At 46.0% G+C, this 20,292-nt stretch overlaps 1 protein-coding gene across 3 annotated transcripts in view; it reads left to right on the top strand.

The window, feature by feature from the left end:
• Nucleotides 1-20,292, top strand: part of IRAK1 (interleukin 1 receptor associated kinase 1) — a 956,043-nt gene that overhangs the window by 531,545 nt on the left and 404,206 nt on the right. For all 3 annotated transcript variants that reach the window (XM_069645435.1, XM_069645436.1, XM_069645437.1), the window contains exons 7-8: nucleotides 1,000-1,114; nucleotides 18,968-19,083. In XM_069645435.1, the coding sequence (XP_069501536.1) occupies nucleotides 1,000-1,114; nucleotides 18,968-19,083 (231 nt within the window). The remainder of the gene's footprint in view (nucleotides 1-999; nucleotides 1,115-18,967; nucleotides 19,084-20,292) is intronic.

Genomic DNA, 20,292 nt, shown 5'->3' on the forward strand with positions numbered 1-20,292 from the left:
CGAAACAGCTCCATTGGAGGTTATCTGCAGGGCAACCACACAGAATCCTCCCCGGCTGTCTTCAAACAGATATCCTTAAACGCTGCCTAGCCTTTCTTTCCTAGACTAGGCTCCATTTCATCTGCAGTCCGAATTTCTCTTGCGCTGATGTTTCATGAATCAGCCCATCAGTGCCGAAGAAAGAGGACTGGACATGAAAGTAATTCACACTCACTAACCCTAATCACTAATGCACTCCTATACTCTCTTCTCTCAAACCCCGCCCCGCCCTCCACCAAGCTCTAGTATACTATCTGTGATCCATTGGCACATAGTGTCCTCTTAAAGGAAAGGTGTGAAGCAGGGCAGCGTGAACGTGGGCTGGTACCCGGGCATGTTTAGTGTCACCCACTCATGTGCTTCAGCTTCCTGAAAGCTGTGTGCTTTAATTCCCCATAAACTGTGGTGCACACTATCTGGACCCAGCCCGGCATGGTGGCCTGGATATCCCACTGCATGGGAAAAACGACTATGGAATACAAGAACATTAGTCAGTTCGGTGAGAAACTTTTCATTTTCTGTTGGTGCCCTGCTTGCTCCATTTTCTTGTTGCAGATTTCTTACTGATCGCCCATTCGCATAATAGCAAGTGGATGAGTGAGGTGAGGCAAATACAAGTTACTCAGCATAGGGATTCAATAGGACTTTCCCTCTATTACGAGAGTAATATTCTAATCTTAGCAATAAAGTAAGAGGACTTGTAGGATAAGGCTGGAGGACACTCGAGGAGGAGCTGTGTGCAGCATTGCTAGGTATGCACCCATGCTTCCTGTTTTGACCTAATGCTGAAGAAGTCCTAGGGCCCGTCCTTCTATCTGGGTTGGCATCCTATTAGTGGGGAGGAAAGTGGACTATCCGCTATGAGACTTGAGTCACTGTGGTTAGCAACGCTTACATTTTTATATGGTAACTTTTTAACTTGCTTTCTTTAACTGAACTTCTTCCCCTCTGTACTTGCAGGCTTCGACACCCCAATATCATTGACCTGGCCGGGTATTGTGTGGAAGAGGACATCTACTGCCTAGTTTACTTGTTCCTACCCAATGGCTCCCTCGAAGACAGGCTACACTGTCCGGTATTTCCATGTTTGTCTTCATGACTGAAACGAAGTGTTGTCAAACCGCAAGCATATCTGTTCAATAATATGTATATTCCTTTCTTTATTTACTGCTCTGTTTAGGCTTTACTTTTGCTTTCTTTCAGCTCCTACTTTCTTTACTGTCCCAACACCCATTCACCATTAAGTCTGGATTCCATTTTCTAGTCTGGCTCCACTGCTTTTCAATTAGCGGATCCAGAGTTAAGGATCCATTTTTGTTTAATTTTTGAAAAGCATCTGACATCTCTTGTAGGTGGAAATCCACACTAGAAAATGTTTCTTAATGCATCCGACAGAGGTGTTGGCTTTATTGCTTGATGTCATTTCACCAAAATGCCAGGCGTTGTGGAAGTGACATCACATGACATTGTCCTCTGACATCACATGAAGTGATGTCATTTGACCCTGCCCCCAAGTGACATCACAGGAATTGATGGCACGCAACCTTTCACCCCTTGATAAAACAGGAAGTGGCATCGCATAGCATTGTTCCTCAATACACGAAGAAAAATATGGTTACGATATCACTAATATGATATACATTTCATACAAAAATGGATCACCATATGTAGTGTTAACATCTGTGTTTTATAGGTCCATATTACCAAATTACTGTGAATGTAAGCAGACATCCAACACAACATCCTGGACTATTATACATCACTCTGGCTAAACTGTAAACAGACAGAACCTTTCGAAGAGGCCTAAACCCCAAAGTACAGGCATCCGGTGTCTGCCAGGTGTCTGTCTGGAAAAGCAACTGACCAACACTAGTCCAACCAGAAGGCAGAGGCTGAACCACTTCATGCTTTTACACTTGAATAATACGCACAGGGATTTTCTTGTCAATAGTGCACTTTGAACCACTGCACAGCAATCTGCTCCCGCCAGTCAGCCAGAGCCTGAACATCCCCGAACCATTTTCACCACTGGCACCCCACCATCCACTGCGAGTCGCTAAAGGCCCTCAGTCAACAGATTTAAATGTTTGGCACCCACTCCCGCCCTCCAACACCTTACACCTCTAGTGCCTTGCTCAAACACCTTCATGTTTACACAGTGCGTCCCTCCAGCAATTTGAGTCCCAGGATTCTCCAACAACAAACCTCAAGAAAACTAGCAACTTAAGTCTGCAGTACCCTCCTTCAACACCCCAACAGCGTGAGTCTCCATTACCCTGATCAGACATCTTAGATCTGCATTCAATGCATATCAACTTTCTCCCAACATCTCGAAGTCACTAGTACATCTTAAGTCTCCAGTACCAGCGCCTATTACTTTGAGCCTCAAGCACACACCCCAAACCCACAGCTGTGCTAGTAGTTATGAATTATTTGAAACCTTTCAGCCATCAACCTTCTGTTTTGCTTATTTGGTAAGTAACCCACCGTTTTATTTTGTTAGATGGGAGATGGAGGGGAAGGATGTGTTGCAAGACACAGTAATAGCAGTTTTTTAAAATTTTAATATGTAAACAGCAGCATCTCCATGACAGCACCCCTAGAAAAGGTCAATTTTAATGTTTTCTTCGGTCCTTTATATGTTGCTTAATGCCAGCCTCCTTCCAGCGTCTAAACACTGGAACAGGAACCAAACTCATGTTGCACTGCATCATCTTGTTCCCAAAGCAAGTGCGTTGCCCCTGAGCTATCCTTCCAAATATATGTATTTGTTTGCTTGAAGAAGCAACAGATGGCTTACTTTAAAGGTGGAGGACAACTTCAGGCAAATTAATTATCTTGCAGACAACTAGATACGCTGATGAGATTTGTGTTTGTGCTGTCACAGAGTACTGCAGGCTGCTCTTAGCCATTCCCAGCTAGCTCGACCCTGCCCTCATACCCTTTTTGTTGCTATAGTACTGGGTATGAGCTGCACAGACAACCCTGTCTCTGAACTCGGCTATTTAGGCAGTCTTCACTAATGGACTGCCAACCTGTTAGTGATGGCGGCTTCATGTTTTTCCTGCATCCCTGTTATTTCTCCAGCTAACGAGATCTAGGTTCCAGGTGAAAAAAGCTATGGCACATTTAACTGCATTTACAACCCCCCCCCTTACAGGTGCAACACAGATATCTGCTCTTGGCACTGCCTCTTTGTCCAGTGGCCCAGGGGTTGCAAGGACAGGTCTAGGGATAGCAGTTGATACCCCAGGCAACCCAGAAATGACGTCCCTGCCCTAGGTATCTTCATTTGTGACAATGTGTACACATGATACATGCAGTCCAATGTACACGTTACCGTGTACACAATCTAGGAGGGGTTGGGGGGGGGCAGTGCAAGTGTTTTTGCGGCTCTAGGTAAAGTAATTTTGGCTCCCTAATTAAACACGTATAATTTTAGGTATTTGAGTGTCTGTCTAAACATATGTATGCAAATAGGCAGAGACTGATTTGCAAACCCAATGACCAGACTAACCACAACACCAAAATGCCAATGATGGTTGTTTGATCCTAGTAAAGACTGGAAACTGTTGTACTTGAATGCTACCAACTGAGATTCTTACCCGTCTAAGTGCATGCATTAATCCTGGGGTGTTCTCCACTGTTTCGTTTCACAGCAAAGCCAAACTATGGCTTCCACCAATGGTGGGGGGGGAAAGACAGCTGCCATTGCCAAGCACATTTTAGAGTATGTGCCTGGCTTCTGTAGGTGCAGCATATCCAAGAAACATTTGTTAAAGTAAGCCAATTTATGGAATTGGAATAGGCATCCCTCATGGTTGTCAGTCTGCGCCAGTGCCAGGTTATCTAAATGATTCTGGAATCTTGCATTGGCCCAGTCTTTGCCCCTACCCCTAGGAATTAGAATATGCTGATGCTGAGGAAACACTGACCCACACATGTGTTTTGTGTGCTCCAAATCATTTTGAGGAACAATGTAACATGAGCAGCTATTATCAAAAGATCACTCCCAGAAGTGGGGACATTTATTTCCCCTCGCAATTGCCAAACCAAACTGGGAAGGGAGATGAGGTTAGCGACGCCACATTTTGCCAGCGAACAGTTACATCGAACAGCCACCTACCTAATAATGCACCCCTCCTTGAAAACAAGATCTACTCTTTGGTGTAATTGCTCTATTGCAGAATCTGAACACAGAAGACCTTGATTCTAACCCTGGCTTCCCTGGTGGCCACATTGTGTAATGGTGTAAATTACTTTTTCCCTATACATCTGCCCATGCCTTCCATAATTGGTTGCATAGCGGCTAAATGCAGATGTTGAGTGTGCTTTGAAAAGCTGTGTTTACATGCAAACTCATTAGCGTCTCTTTATACAATCCCAAAATATTCAATATCTAAAAAGAAACCTAAATACCATCACAGTTACTATGTATTCTGTCTGCCATGATTGCGGCAGAAACCCAGGGTAACCAGATGACTCCATGTTGGGCATGCTAGTTTTTTTTATTCCTGGGCTTTCAATTAAGTTAGTCTTAGTCCGCTTTAATTTACTTGATTGTCTTACATATTATTGAAATTAATTTGTACAAGGACTTTCCAGTAATGGAAAAACAGTGGAATCATCTGGCCAAATTTTAAAAGGCATAATTTCTGGTAAACTCCAAATGCTGCTATGGGCAGAAGTCCTGCTTTGAAGAAAATAAATTAACACTAATTTGAAATAACCATTCTCACCATAGGCAGTAGGTTGTATTGAAGAATTAAAATGTAGCAAAGCTCCAGAGAATGCGATGAATGGAAAGCTCAAATATGCAATTAATCCTAGCCAAGATGTAGTAGTTGGCTACCCGTGCCTGATGGCACAGCTCTGCTGCTGCATACCCTATGTGGTGCAAGGCCCAAGGATCTGAGATCCACAAGTGGATAGTATGAAGACTGGGCTGGCCCAGTGGTGAAATGGGTGTAATTTTATGGGGTACAGGGGTGTCTATCCCCCCAACATCTGTGGCACACCATGTTTTCCCACTCATTTGGCTGGGGCCCCTTTCATGAAGATATCATGTCCCCTCCCCAACTTTTTCAGCAAAGCTACTCCACTGAGGGCAACCATGCCACAGGTTCGTTAGGTGCGATGTTGCAGTCTGCAGTTAAGTGTCTATGGAAAGTGCAAGAACACATGTGGCTGGTGCCATGCAGCAGGGGAGTGAGCCCTCTGAAAGCAACACTGAGACTGCAAGCCCTGGGAGTGGCATTGCCAGAGTGAGGAGAAGCCACATAGAAGCAGAAAATGATGGCCAAGCAATGAGGGCCATTGTCACCGGAGTGAGTGGGCCCATGCAGTTCGGACACACGGGACTCGGAGAAGGTACAGATTCCCAGTTTTGCCAAAAATAGACCATTTTATTTCTTTCAATCCAAGTTTTTATTTAAACATATTTTGAGGCAAAATCTATATTAAAGGTAATGCTTGTCCCATTTGCTTACACATGTTCTCAATCCACTGTACCAGTGTTATGCTGCTGAAGGTGAGTAGTTGACTGACCTGGTCGTCAAGCAGTCATATATGCATAAGGCGGACTATTAATGAAAAAAAAGTTGGGGTGAAGTGTGAACAATTAAAGGTTAATGTTTACTGATGTTTTAAAGGAAGTCGGACCAGTGAACTGGTGGAAGTTACTTACGCACTTGGATATAGAGAACGTTGAAGTAACAATCTCACTTTTTGCAGCAGTAGTTTATTCTGTTGATGTGGAAAGAGTATTTTCTCATTTGTGCTATTTTTTCCCAAACTGAGAAATAATTTGCGATGTGAAAAAGCAGAAATGATTATTTTTCTTTTCTAGATAATGAACCTTATTAAAACAGAGCATAAGTCAATATAAAGTTTCTCACATTGACCTAGCTGATTGTTAAATTAAATATAAAAAAAAATATTTTTGGTCAAAAGAAAATTGAAGCAAAACAGATTTAATTAAAAACTATTTAAATTATTAAATTCCAAAAAATTCAGATGCAGGTGTTTCCTTTTTATAGGTTTGATTTTGCAATGTTGTTGAAGGAAGCAAATTCATGAATTTGCAATGTTCTTATTTTAGTTAAATAAAACTATAATTGTATGTCTGGGGATAATCTTTTCTTAAAAACCGCAGGTCAAGGAAATCTCAAAATATGCATGATTAGCCTGTTGAACCAGAGATAGTTTGTCTCCAAACCTCTTCACATTTAATGGCTTTGATTGCTGTGGGTTAATTTAATCGGTTTGGCTTAAATCCAGTCCACCCTTCTTCCTCTAGTCCACTTTGTAGCAGTTTGAGAGAATGTTCTCCACCTGCACTGTGCATAGTAAAAACCTGAACTGCTACGTTTTTTCATTGCAATGCCACCTGTAAACTTGCCTAATGGTCCCTCCGGTTCGAACTCTAGGGGGAAGAGAAATGATTTGTACTCTATTTGATTAAAGGTTAGGTTTTTGGTTGGTTCTGGGAAAAGTGATTTGTAAGAAACAGTTCTCTGATATTGGGGATTGTGTTCCAGAATGTTGTTTCAGTGTCATTGTACCAATTCAATTGGTGTTTGCATGCGCTAGCAACATTTTGTCTGTGGCAGAGCAGTACAATCCACAGTATGCAGACAGTGCAGAATGCAGCATTGTAACATTGCATAGACCGGAGCATTCAACTTGTCTTTCTGACCCTCATGCATCTCGATGAGCTTCCGGTGATGAATAATAACCCACTAAATATTCCAGAACCAGGAGAACACCCACCGTTAAACCCGTTCTATACAGTGAGGTATACGTTTTGTGCACACAGGAAAACAAGGCTCTTGCGTGCTCACTGGCCAATCGCCCATCGGAATCAAAAGCATGGGAAGCTGCTGCTGGTGACTGTGCTACACTCGAAAATTGATTCCCGGAGGCGGGACGCCTCCTATCGTGTGTACAAAGTAATTGCTACCAGATGATTGTTAGGAGCATTGCAGATTTTAGATTTGAAATTAAATCCACACAAAAAAGTGCAATTCTCAACATATTGAGGGCCCGAGTAGGAACCAGAGCTGAAAGATTTAATTAACTGTGTTTAATAGTTTTCTTTTTATTCACAAGCAAAAAGTAAAAATTCTCAAAAGTATTAATAACTTGCAACCTAACCTAAAAATACACTGTAAATTTACTAAGACCTGTACAAAATTAATACCTGGACTTGGGACAATACATATGACGTATGCATAAACAATGCAATAAATTATAACAATTTCAAACCTACAATTGTCCATTAACCAGACAAATTACAGAAACAAAACGGACATCCCCCACCTGGAAATACATGGAACGTGGGACAAAAAGAGAGATCAAATGTACATCTATTTGTTGGTTTCAAACCGTTTCCGACTTATTTTCAGTAGGTCTATTTTAACATAAATATAAGTGGTCATTGTCCGCTTATGTTTCAGCTAAACCAGGATCACAAAGAGGAGTGTCTAGTCTTTCAGGTACAGCTGAATTAGGCTGTGCCACACCCTCAACATGGAAAATGAAATGGCTCTTTGTGGAGTTTAAGAAGTGAAACGAGGACATTGGCATGGTCTTTACATTCAGTTGTCAAAATGTGCCATGCATGGTGTCTACTAATGTATGGTAAGCTCACCTATTCTAAGTTTAGGAGGTAGGTGCTATGAATAAATATGAGGTAATATTGGGGGCCCGATTCTCAGCCTGATATTTAGTACTGAAAAGGTTGTTAAAAGTGTTAACGACCTATTCGGTACTTAAGAACTATTCTAAAGGTGGCGCATTCTTCCAAAGTCAGTAGGATGCACACCTTCGCAATACATGTGGCGGATGCTAGAATGGGATGGAAACCACCTAGCAACCGCCACATTCGTTACCTGGCTTTTTAGAAGGGTATTCTTGTGGCACGCCTCCAGTTTTATATGTTCGCTAAAATCACGCACATATACAGTACCATTTTGGTGCCGTTAGAACGGAGGAGTGCCACAAGAAGCCTTGTTAAGTGTATGTGAAAGTGTTCATATACACCGCACGGGTGTATATGAACACTTTCATTTGGACCAAAGCAAGCAGCTTCAACGTTGTAGTCTGCAACGTTGAAGCTGCTTACTTTGGTGTAAATTAATGCACACTTTCATTTACACGGGTGTATATGAACACTTTCCTATACACCAAAGTAAGCAGCTTGAAAGCTGCTTACTTTGGTGTATAGGAAAGTGTTCATATACACCTGTGATCTTGGCTGCATTTTTGTAAAATAACAAATGTCGTTGTTTTACAGAAATGCTGCTGAGATTTCAGGATTGCACCCGTTATAACTAAGAGGCAATCCTGAAGGTGCACTCTCGTGCACTACGAGGGCGTCCAGGCCCACTTGAGAATACTGTTGGAGCCTGGGCGTCCTCATTTGGCACAGTGAATCGTGCTCTTTAGCACACTCACTGCGCCAAGTTATGAATCAGTTCTAGGATGTACCAGATCTGCTTACCCAGCAGGAAGACTACAACATTTAAGCATTAACAAAATGTGCAGTGGTTTGATGACTCAACAAAAATACACACCTCTTAGAGACTGAGAACCGAACATCATGGGTGACCTAGATGTATGTGTAAACTAAAACAAATTAATTTAGCGAATGTTGCGCACCAGTCTAAAGTTTCATTCGCTCCTGTGAGATGGCTACCTATACTGAGGATCCAATTTTGTTCTAGTATGCAAAAAAAGTCTAGAGCAGTGGGTCTGCAACATTAGGCTCTCAAGATGTTTTGGACTGCAAATTCCACCAGCATAGTCCATGGTGCGGGATCATGGAAATTGTAGTGCAAAACCATCTGATGAGCCAAAGGTTGCAGAGTTGTGGTTAGAGACTAGGTAATCCCTCTTCAGATTGTACAGTGATGGTCCATTGATCCTGATTCTGGTGTTGATTGCCTAAGAAATGTGGTAAGGGAGCTTGTCTTTGCGGATTGCCACCTAGCGTGTAATCATGGCTACGTAGATCCGATTGCACAGGCAAGAAAGCTATGGCTAACATTTTTAGTTTGGCAATTAGTAAGACTTAAATGCCAATGAAAAATCACCAGGTGTGAGAAAAGGGGTTTTGGTGTCAGTGTGCAAGCGGAGCAGTGTCCGATTCGGTATTGACAGAGGACTGGTGGTAAATTAAAGCATTATCGTATCATAAAATAATGATTTCAAGTTGATTATCTTGCTTAAACCAGGCATTCCCTTAGATTTCGCAGCCTTTTAGGGCAAAAAGTAGTCTCGGAATATCGTCTTTCAGAGTCTCTAAAATTTAAGAAAACTATTGGAACACATTGGTATATTTTATATTGTGACTGGCAAAGGTGGGATCGCAGGTCAAAGTATCTTTGGTGTGTACTGGATCAATGCAGGCTAGAAATCTCTCACGATTTGTATACCAAGCCTGTTTGAATATTCTTTTATCTGGGCATTATGTGTAGCCTCAGTATATCAGGTTGTGGATAAGTCCATTTCCATGAAAGATGTAGTCATATTTATGGGTGCAGTTCCATTTAGGACTGAGTAGTTGGCCATATGGAAGGCCTAAATGTCTATAATGTTGGCTGATAGCTCAAATAATGCTATAGGGTATTTCAGTATGGTGTCTTTTTTTGTATAGAACAGTTTATAATGACCTGTATGGAATAATTTATAATGACCCCTTGTGGTGTTTAATCAAATGCTCAAGAAATGCTGACATCTGTACATGGTGCGTTCTAAGTTTGTATGTTGTAAGTTTTAACCATGTTAAAGTGCTCCAAAGGATCTTTAGAGACTTGTTAAATCATGAGGATGTTCTATATTCTCCAACAATGTATTTTGAAAAAGTAAAGCCATCTTCAAAGCTGGCAATAAAGATGTTAACCAGATTGCTGTGCTTCTGATTTGTAATCGTGATGTTTGTAGGTCCAAGTTTCTGCAAGTGCCCATTTCAAATGACTGATAACAAAGATTCAGTAGAAACTCCACTCATGTCAAACTAGTGCTGTTATAATGTAGTCAATGATTGTTTTTGGCGATGTCCTAGTATATAGGAAAGTGAGGTTATAGGTCACCAGAAATTCTGCTCTTTGAGTCTAAAAGTTTGCCGTTCATTATATTGAATTCCCTGGAGTCATTTAACATAGATGGAGCTTCCATAACCTATGAAGAAATGTCTACACATATTTGACGGTTGTTTCCAAGCAAGAACCACATAACGATACCATGGGTCTCCCTGGTGGATGTGGGGATCTTTGTGGCTCTTATGAAGTAATATAAATGAAATGACTTCTGGAGTTTTATAGATGAAATCAGTCGGATTCTTCTTTACTTCGAATACTGGATTCAAGGGCATCTGATTTATACTCTGTGTCCTGTCCTCTTTTCGCCATACTGCATGGGTGTCCCTTCCTAGGGACGGGAGACGGAACCTTTTTCACCAGAAAAAATCAACTTCTTTAAATTTAGAGGCATGCAGGAGTGCGGCCCTGGAAGCATGTGTTGCCCTAAAACTGCCCTCTGGTGCCACACCCCAGCTCCCTTTTGCCGCGTCGATGGGACCCAGCCGAATTTACCAGTGCTCCTGCGTTTGGCATCTGCCATGTAATTCCATGTGCGGATGATACTTCTCTTCTGTCTTTTTGTCTTTTTATCATTCAGGTACTCGGTCCTCGGGCGTCGTGCTCCTTCCCAGCGCATGTCGACTTCTACAGGGTTCAGCAGGTGTGTGTGTCATGCCTACCCCGGAAGCAGGCATCAAGTTACACTAAGCAAACCCAACAACCCCTGCTAGGGGCTATTTGGGTGCAGTCCTGGCGCCTATGGCACCAGGCTCATATGGAGAGTCAGTCCTGGCGCCATAGGTGCCAGGCTCATAGATTAAAACTTACCTGATGCAGACCATGCTGCAAACTCACCTCATGCGGACCATGCTGCAAGAGCTCCAAGCCAAAGGAGGCTTGGAAGGGACTACTTTACCTAAGGGACTATTTTTTTTTACTTGGGTGGGGCTGGGGAGGAATACTTACCTGGGACTACTTTGGAGGCTATTTAAACCACCTCCGAAGAGCAGCACACGCTTTGCGTTATTCTGCATCCAGCAGCGTAACGCTCACCGTGCCTGCAAGTCTGCATCCAGTCTTCTGCCACGCCCACCTCGAGTCCGGAGCTCCTAGAAAAAGGGGAGAGAAGGAGAAAAGGTTAGAACAAGAGCAATACCTTTGATCCTTACCTGAATTCCCGATCCATCGCGCCTTCGAGCTGGAAGAAAGAAGTTATTTAATGCGCGTCGCCTCGCCTGCAGCAGCGCCGCGCTGACCTCGCCGGCCTTCGCAGCATCTTCACATTCCACCGCATCCTTCTGCATGCTCCCGCTGCACTCCGGCACCTAAGGGGAAGACGAGAACAGCAAGGTGAGCCAAGGGAATACACAGAGGCAATATTAGTTACCCCGCATAGACTTACCTGATTTTACCACCGGGGGTACTATTCCTCTTCACGGGTCGGCGCAGCTTCCACTGCATCCTCGCCGAACCCTGGCCCCTAAGGGGAAACAAAAGGACAGGGAGGTGAAACAAAAGGACAAGCAAGGGGAAACCTCCTCACCACAATAGACTTACCTGATTTTACCGCCAGAGGATTCATTCCATGAGACTTCATATTTTCTCTCAGCGCCTGAATAAGGGAGATAGCAACAGGTTACATATTGACATTATTTTATCGAACTGTGTTGGATAATACAAATCCTTACCTGCATATTACCGGTTATCACGAGGAACTCTTCGCTAGGGTCAAGCTGCAACCTGCAAGGAATCGGACAAGAGTGATAGTCAGACATTTGAACTCTTACGAACTACATACTTAGGGCGTCTTGCCGGGAATCTGAGTCAATATTGTTCTGGAACTCACCAATTCCTTCGAGCCAGTGAAGCAGCTGGTTATCAACGCGCCCCTGCGCTCAATGCAGGATGGTGAGCTCATCTTTCCAAACCATCAGGTGAGACTATAAGATTGGACATCAAAGGTGATCAGGGGGGGAGAACAGCGGGAGTGGGGGAGGGTTAACGCTCAACTCCACGGGTGGTTAATTCCCTTTCTCCATTTGCAGAAGAACATTCCTACGGGCCAAGCAAACGAAGCTAGGTGGGCCAGTCCAGTCCGTCATCTTGGCACTACGCGTCACATTGGTGGAGGCCGCAGCTGTCCAGTTCAGATTGACGCCCATGTGGGAGCCAGGTGAGTGTAACAGTGTGTCCTGTGAGAGGCTCTTTCCAACTTCAGACCCCCATTCCCTCTGCCTACGTTGCCTTGGCCCAGACCACGGCTGGCAAGCTTGTACCGCGTGCAACGCACTTTATTCGAGGTCTCCGAAGAACAGACTAGCCAGATGGAGGGAGCTCTACCAGAGATCCCCTCCAGAGGTCCTGAAGGACTTTGTCAATCATCGATCCAGGCACAAGGTAGGGCCACTCTTTACCAGCGCACCCCGCAAGGGAGACTCCTTTCCAAGGACTCACCCGCGTGGAAGGAACTGCTCGGGTTCTTATACCAGTACGAGTACCGAGGCTAAGTCAGCTTCCGGCCAGCATGCCGAGGGGTCAGTGGATCCTCCCGGTGACAGTGCTGAAGGACCGGAAGGTTCTTTTACCGGGTCTTCACCCGAGGGGACATGCCCTAGTACTGGCAAAATGTCAGAGGGGGCGCCTATACACAGTACTACCGGCAGATCCGCCGAGGGTGAAACGCCTACCAGGTCTCGGCCTGAAGAGCAGGGTAGGCCACATGATCCACACTCGAGTCCTGGATGAGGCTGGGCCCAATGAGCCAAGCAACACGACACAGGCACGTGGAAGGCAACTCGACAAGATGGCCCCCATGCCAGACATTACGGACACCCGCCCGATGCCGCATCAAGGAAGGGAACAGGTGGAGGAACGAGTGTCAAGGTGGGACTGGTGTCAACCAGGTATGTGGCCTACAGCCTATCCTTTGTTTGGCAGAGCAGGTTCCTGCTGCGTCTGTATGGGCAGGGCACGCAACGGCTCCAGCAGCCGCCCGCTACCCCGTCAATATCACCTACCACGCCTCCGGCCTGTGAGGACAGATTTTTTGAAAGGTTCCTCAGGCTCATGAAATCACCTCGGATGGGGGTTCATCCTCTGGTACGCCATCAGGGGCGTGCTTCCGCCAATGGCTCCTGCACTGCAGGCCCCAGTAAAAGTGCTGCTGGCCCCCGTGCAGCCTCTGCCGCCCGCTCTGGCCCTCCAACCGATAGTGCAGGATGTTCTGTACCAGCCTCCGCTACAGCCTCCGGCTCTGGTCTCCACACCTCGGCCCTCTGCTCCAAGCACACCTCCACCGGTGCCAGACCAACCGGACCCCCAGGTGGACACAGATAAGGAGGAGGACCCTGACACACCGTCGTCAGCCAAGGCCTTCCACAAATGTCTTGCAGGGCTGGCAGAGTACTTTGGCCTTCCTCAACCAGAGGTCGAGCTACCATCATAGGGGGTCCTCGCCGAAGTCCTCACGCTACGTCCCGCAGTGAGAATGGGGATCCCGATGCAGAAAGACGTCATCGCCTTGGCCAAAAAGGGCTGGCTCAAGCACCACTCTGTCCAGCCGGTCAATCAATGCCTGGATGCCAAATACAGGCAGATAGAGGGGGATACACTCTTGCTATCGGCCCACCCTCAGCCGCACTCCTCTGTGATTGCTGCAGCATCACTATACTCCAAGCCTCAGTCGTCCTCTGCATCCTCGTCTGCAGCACTGCTAGGCAAGGAGGAAAAGATCTTGGAGGCATATGGGAAGAAGCTGTATTCCAACGTGTCCCTGCATCTTCGTCAAGCCAACGTGGATGGCATGCTGGCAGCCATCAACCAGTGGCTTTGGTGGGACATTGAGGATTTCCTCCCAAAGCTTCCAGCGCAGAGCCAATCACGATTCAAGGCAGGCCTGGCAGATGCCAAGATGGTGGCACAAGACATCATGCAGTTCACCGTGGCCCACATTGACACCTCTGGCCGGGCCATCTGCATCGCCACGGACATGAGAAGAACGCCCTGGCTCGGTGCTACGAAATTCAACCCGGATGTTCAGGAATGCACCTTAGACCCGCCGTTCGAAGGGGTAACCTCTTCCACTCCACTACGGACGAGGAACTGGATAAAAAGAAAAACTGCTCACAAACAGCAAAGTCTTTATCCATCCTTACAAAGACCACCCCCAAAACGTACACCCAGTCACAGCAGCGCTCGAACAAGGGGCGTACATACGGAGGGTTCCGCGACTCCCAAGAGCGGAGGTCCAGGCAACTGGACCGCTTGCCGAGCCAACATCGGCGCAAGAAACAAAAAGATGGGGGAGGAGTGAGGGCTTTCTCCAGTCCCTCTCCTCCGCAACAGCCTCAGAGGGAAAGAAGGCATGACACGCCCCTCAAGGTCCACATGTCTCCAGTCGGGGGCAGGCTTGCTCTCCATGTACACTTCTGGTGCCAGAATTTCGCGGGCCCATGAATCCAGGGGGTACTGCCTACCCATCTGCGCCTCTCCTCCCTCTTCCCCTCCACTCCCACAGATTGAGACAGCAACTCTTTTGGTGGAGATCCGGTCACTCGTCGAGAGCCAGGCAGTGGAGGAAGTCCCAGCCCCCCAGCGAGGCTTGGGCTTCTACTCCAGGATTTTCGCCATTCAGAGAAAGAACCAGGTGGCGTTGAGTTGTGCTGGACCTTTCCACCCTCAACCTCTCCCTACCTCTACAAAAATTCAAGATAGTTACGCCAGATTTAATAGCGGAGACATTGTGCAGGGGAGACTGGATGTGCTCCCTGGAGCTGAAGGATGCATACTTACACGTTACGATTTGGCAGCCTCCTCGTTCTTTTCTACGATTCAGGATCATAGGCTATCATTTCCAATACAAGGTGCTTCCCTTTGGCCTCAACTCGGCTCCCAAGGTTTTTACCAGGCTGATGAATACAGTGGCGGCCCTCCTCAGGGCCACCACATATATCTGTACCTCGACGGCTGGCCCGTCAGGGCTTCATCTCCAGAAGTGGTGCACCTCGCTTCCCATGCTCTTATGAACACACTACACGATCTGGGCTTTTCGCTCAACCTCAAGAAGTCGCAGCTGCAGCCCACGTATAGTCTGACTTTCTTGGGGCTCATCTGGGACACATGCTCTAAGAGTTTTTCCTTCAGAAGACAAGATCACAGCCATCAAGAGGGCCACTGCGCGCTTCCTCAGCGGGGAAGTACCATCGCCCTGGTGGTACCAACACCTACTGGGTCTCATGGCAGTGGTCCTACTGGCCGTCCCCAACACGAGACTCAGGATGAGGAGGATACAGCTGCACTTCGCAGCATCATGGAACCAGGAACGGGGCTCTCAGGCGGAGATTATCAAAATTCCTCCTTCTCTTCACCCGGACCTCACATGGTGGCCCAGGGACTGCAACCTGTGGACGCGCAAGCCTTTCCGGCAACCTACCCAACAGATCACCATCACTACGGACTCCTCTCTCGAGGGATAGGGTTGCACCTTGGACAACCACTGCGTCCATGGCACCTGGACCAGGCAGGAGCAGGAGTACCACATCATTTGGCTGGAACTGAAGGCCATCTGGCTAGCGCTCGCAGCCTTCCTTCCGGTTATCGAGGGCAAGGTTGTCCTCATTCAGGCAGACCACTCAACAAGCACGTTCTATGTTAACAAGCAGGGGGGGTACCAGGTCCCCTCTACTGTGCAGGCTGATTGTCAGCATGTGAGAATCGGCACTGGAGAACATCATCTACCTAACGGCCTTCCACCTTCCTGGGGAATCCAACCTGGAGGCAGACGGGCTCAGCAGACTGGGAGCGGACCATTAAGAGTTGCAATTGAATGACCTCATGCTGCAGGAGATCCCCAGCAGATGGGGACACCCCCAGGTGGACCTCTTTGCCACCGGGGCCAACAGGAAGTGCCAACAGTTTGCCTTCTGGCAGGGACAAGGCCCAAGCTCCCTGGGCGATGCATTTCAGAATCAGTGGAACGGCATGACAGCATATGCCTTCCTGCACACACCGTTGATACACAGGGTGATATGCAAGATCAAGGAGTCTCGCCACCTCAGCGTCATTCTAATCGCTCCATGTTGGCCAGCCAGGCTATGGTTCTCCGAGTTGCTCAGCCTCTCAGAGAGACCTCCCATTCACCTTCCGACGGGCCCAGCACATCTTCTGGTGCAGCAGGGGGGCAAGGTCATCCACGCCGCGCCACAGAAACTAGCCCTCAGAGCGTGGTTCCTGAGCAGATCCTGCTAGAGCACCTCAGCCTTTCTCAGGCCAATCTAGAGATCATACAGGGGGCTACGAGCAAAGCTACCAGAAGCCAGTATAAGAGCAAGTGGAGCAGGTTTTGCCACTGGGCAGACTCTAAGGATATCAAACCCCTTGCATGTTCACTGGACGCCATGCTCTACTTCTCGGCGCACCTCGCCCACTTGGGTGTACAGGTACACACTTGCTGCACTTACTTGGCGGCCATTGGGGCCTACAGAAACTCAGAGGAAGAGGTGTTCGCCTCTGCTAACCCGATTGTCAAGAAGCATTTGGCGGGACTTGCCAGACTCTACCCACCCATCAAGAGGCCACATCCTGTGTGGGACCTAAACATAGTTTTGGGGGCTCTGAGCCAATGGCGTCCGCAGACATCAGGCAGGTCACCATTGAAGGTTTTTTCTGGTAAGAAAGGTTCCGTCTCCTATCCCTAGGAAGGGACGCCCATGCAGTATGGAGGAAAGGCGACTAAGAGTACTTTAGTCACTCGGGTGAGTAACTTATAATTTATATCAGATCAGGTGATTGATTTTGAGTCAAATCAATGTAGTGATTAGCTTCATCTAGCAACGCCCATAAGTGTGATGTGATTGTAATCAATGGTATAAAGCAAGACATTCCCTTCACCCTTATATAGGGGTTTAATTATGAAACCATCAGGTAAAGGTGGGGGATTAATGTTGAAACCCCCATCTGTTCTAGGATTAAGGAAGAGAGGTTCTGTTTCTGGAGTTTATTTATTTTTATTTATAAAGCGTACAACAGCCCTCGGGCATCGCAGCGCTGTTACAGAAGACTTAACTTAGTTACATAAATGTTTGAAAGATATATGTACATACATGTTGCCTAACCCCATGTTGCAGGGCGGCAGCAGCATACAAATGCAAACGCAAATCAGGTGGCAAAGCATATTGCCCATCCCCATGTTGCAGGGTGGCAGCGGCATACAAATGCACTGTCAGATTAGGTGGCACAAGCATATTGCACATCCCCATGTTACAGGGAGGCAGCATACAAATGCAGGGTAAGTCATATAGGTGGCACAGACATGTTTCCCAGCCCCTTCATACAGGGCAGCGGCAGCATACAAATGCGGAGGTCAGGTAGGCGGGCATGGTTTTTAGAAGGGGAACGGGGGGTGCAATGAGACGGAGTGATGTGGGCACAGCATCAGGGTGGCTATGGGGAGGGTAGGGGGCACCAGAGTTCTACACCGGATTCCAGCCTAGGCTACCGTGAAAGTCAACCAGCTCTACAAATTTTGTAGATCGTTTAGGTGCTTGGCCTCATTTCACTCACAGCTTAAATGTGATGAGATTCTCATGAGAATCTTTATCTATTTCCTTATAGGACCCAGCTTCCATCTCTCCACTAAAGGAGAACCATGTTCCGATGACCTTTGTAGAGCAAGACTAGGAGCTCACCTACGGTGCCATCAGCAGGGGCCCACCTACCAGTGCAAACCTTTCCACAAGTGATTAATGGGGCTGGTGGTGGAGAGCTAGTCTTGCTTTCCTTGGGGCTAACCTGGATTTGCCTCATAACGATAGATGGCTTGGAGTTCCGATCCTAAATGATCTGCCTGAGAAAGGTTAACAAAAATGGAGGGCAGATTCTCCATCTCAAGACTTTTTCAGGAATAGAAGTTGGAAGACTGGTGGATGGTGGGTCTGTACAGTATACTATAGCAGTGCAGTTGGTCATCCATCCATCTGATGGCATGCAGCTATGTTTTTCCAATAGATGGATTTTTTAAGGATACAATTAAACATGTACATTTCTATAAAGATATTGTTCCCCCACAAAGATTTATTTTAATTTACTGAGGCCTCTCAAATGCATGCCATGGGTATTGATGTGACTCATTGAGCACTCTTTCATTGTTCAATTCCCCACCCCTTGAGGCATAAGGATCAGCTAAAACTAAAGACCACTGACTTGAAAGTCCATGGCACTCCGCCCTCCACTATGCAGTCCTCTAACAGACATTGGTTGGTGTTAACTTGCCGAATTGCTCCAAGAGGACAATGTTTTAATTTACTGCATTTATTTGCATGTTGATGTGGCAGAAATGTCACTGAAGGCAGTGGAGCACTGTCTGATGTAAGAAATGCATGCAAACGTTTTCTCATTCTCATACAAAACTGATGCAAACATTACTCTTGAGCAAGATACAATTTAGACTTGGAAAATAATACAAAGTATGCAGATCTGAGGATGATCGAAGGATGCACAGCTACCAAAATGAACCCTGGTTTCTGAAGATTAGGAAAAGGTGTTCGGTTGACATCTTTATGAAAGTTAAAACCTTTTGGTGCTTTTGCGAAGAAAGGACACAGTCTGCAGAACCAGTGCCTGAGAAAAGATTGGTTTATTTTTAGACTAATTTAAGAGGAACCAAAAATAGTTCTCTGATATTACTGGGTATTTGTCATACACCCCGATTTAAAGAAATGTGGGCTTCCTGCAGTAGCGAATTAAAGGAAATCGGTGTAGGTAAAGTAACAAGAGTAGGTGTATAATACCATTGACATAGGCATCTGTAAATCCCCCAAATAATTCTATTTACCTTTCACTCCTTGCAGGGTCGCACAAATACACTTTCCTGGAGTCAGCGGCTGGCCATCATGCTGGGAGTCGCTCGTGCCATCCAATTCCTGCATTTGAGCCAGCCAAACTTGATCCATGGTGACGTGAAAAGGTAAGGGCGCGAAAGAGTGTAGAGCTGCAGCTGTGATGTGAAAATCGTGTGTAATATGGTCGCATTGTGGGAGGGTAGCTCAGGTGGAATATGCTCTCCTTGGAAGCAAGACGACACGGAGCAACACAGGTTCGATCCCCGGGTCTACGCTTTGAAACCTCTGGGTATTCAGCATGTTATAAATAACCTATCGTATCCTATCCTATCATATCATATTTGAAGTCTAGATGCAAAGCACTTCCCTAAAATGTGCATATGCTTTATGGGTTTGGCAACACAACATAGTCCTATTTCGTCCCTCGTGCAAGGCTCATCATTAAGAAGGCTCCCCACAATTATCAGGTGGCAGCCCCATAAGGACCAAACATTTCAGGCATACGTTTGCACCACCGTCCTCGTACTAACAAGTTCAACAAGACCATGTGATAATAAAACCTGGCAAGTTTGACTAAAATTGTGAAACATCTCTTATTTGTCTTGCGTTATGCACAGATGATTTGTTATCAGATGGGCACTTGAATTGTGATGATGTAAAAATCCTTGTTATAGGCTAGCCTAATGTTTTGGTTTGCCTCTGACCAAACAGGGTTGTTGTATACTTTTACATCCCATCCCCTTTCCTCCATACTCTTTGAAAGTCTCATGAAACTGTGATGGGACCGGGGGCACGTTGCAAAGCTGAATCTAATAAAACTATCCAGAAAGCAACCAGTTCTTCAGGAATCTGTTTTGCTTCTCTGTTGCATGTAAGAGGGACTGTTGAGTCGTGGAACTTGGGAATGTTCCAATGCTAAGGCTTTTATCACCAGGGAGTGAAACAGTCCTGTTTCTCAAAACCATGCATTTAGCCTGGAAATAGCAAGTTGTAAGCCTTACCATTTTTACTGCTAGTTTCCTAGTACAGAGTTCATTCTAAGGTATCCAGTGATGTTACCGAAATGAAAATAACAAATGCAATATTACCGAAAAAATACTGAAAAATAAATATATAGAGTTTGGGGGTAAAGGGTTAAAAGGTGTGGGGGTGGTTCAGGGTGGGGTTACAATCATGAGGAAACAAAGGGATTCGGGGGACAGGACCCCACCCAATTAAAAACAAACATTTATATTTGTTTTTTTCAGTACCATTTCATTTGTTGAAATGCATTTCGGTAACGTCACATGGAACCCATTCTAAGGATTATTCGCATATCCCATTCTAGGGATTCT

This window comes from Ambystoma mexicanum, chromosome 2p (assembly GCF_040938575.1).
Source record: "Ambystoma mexicanum isolate Mex_15411 chromosome 2p, UKY_AmexF1_1, whole genome shotgun sequence".
NCBI lineage: Eukaryota > Metazoa > Chordata > Amphibia > Caudata > Ambystomatidae > Ambystoma > Ambystoma mexicanum.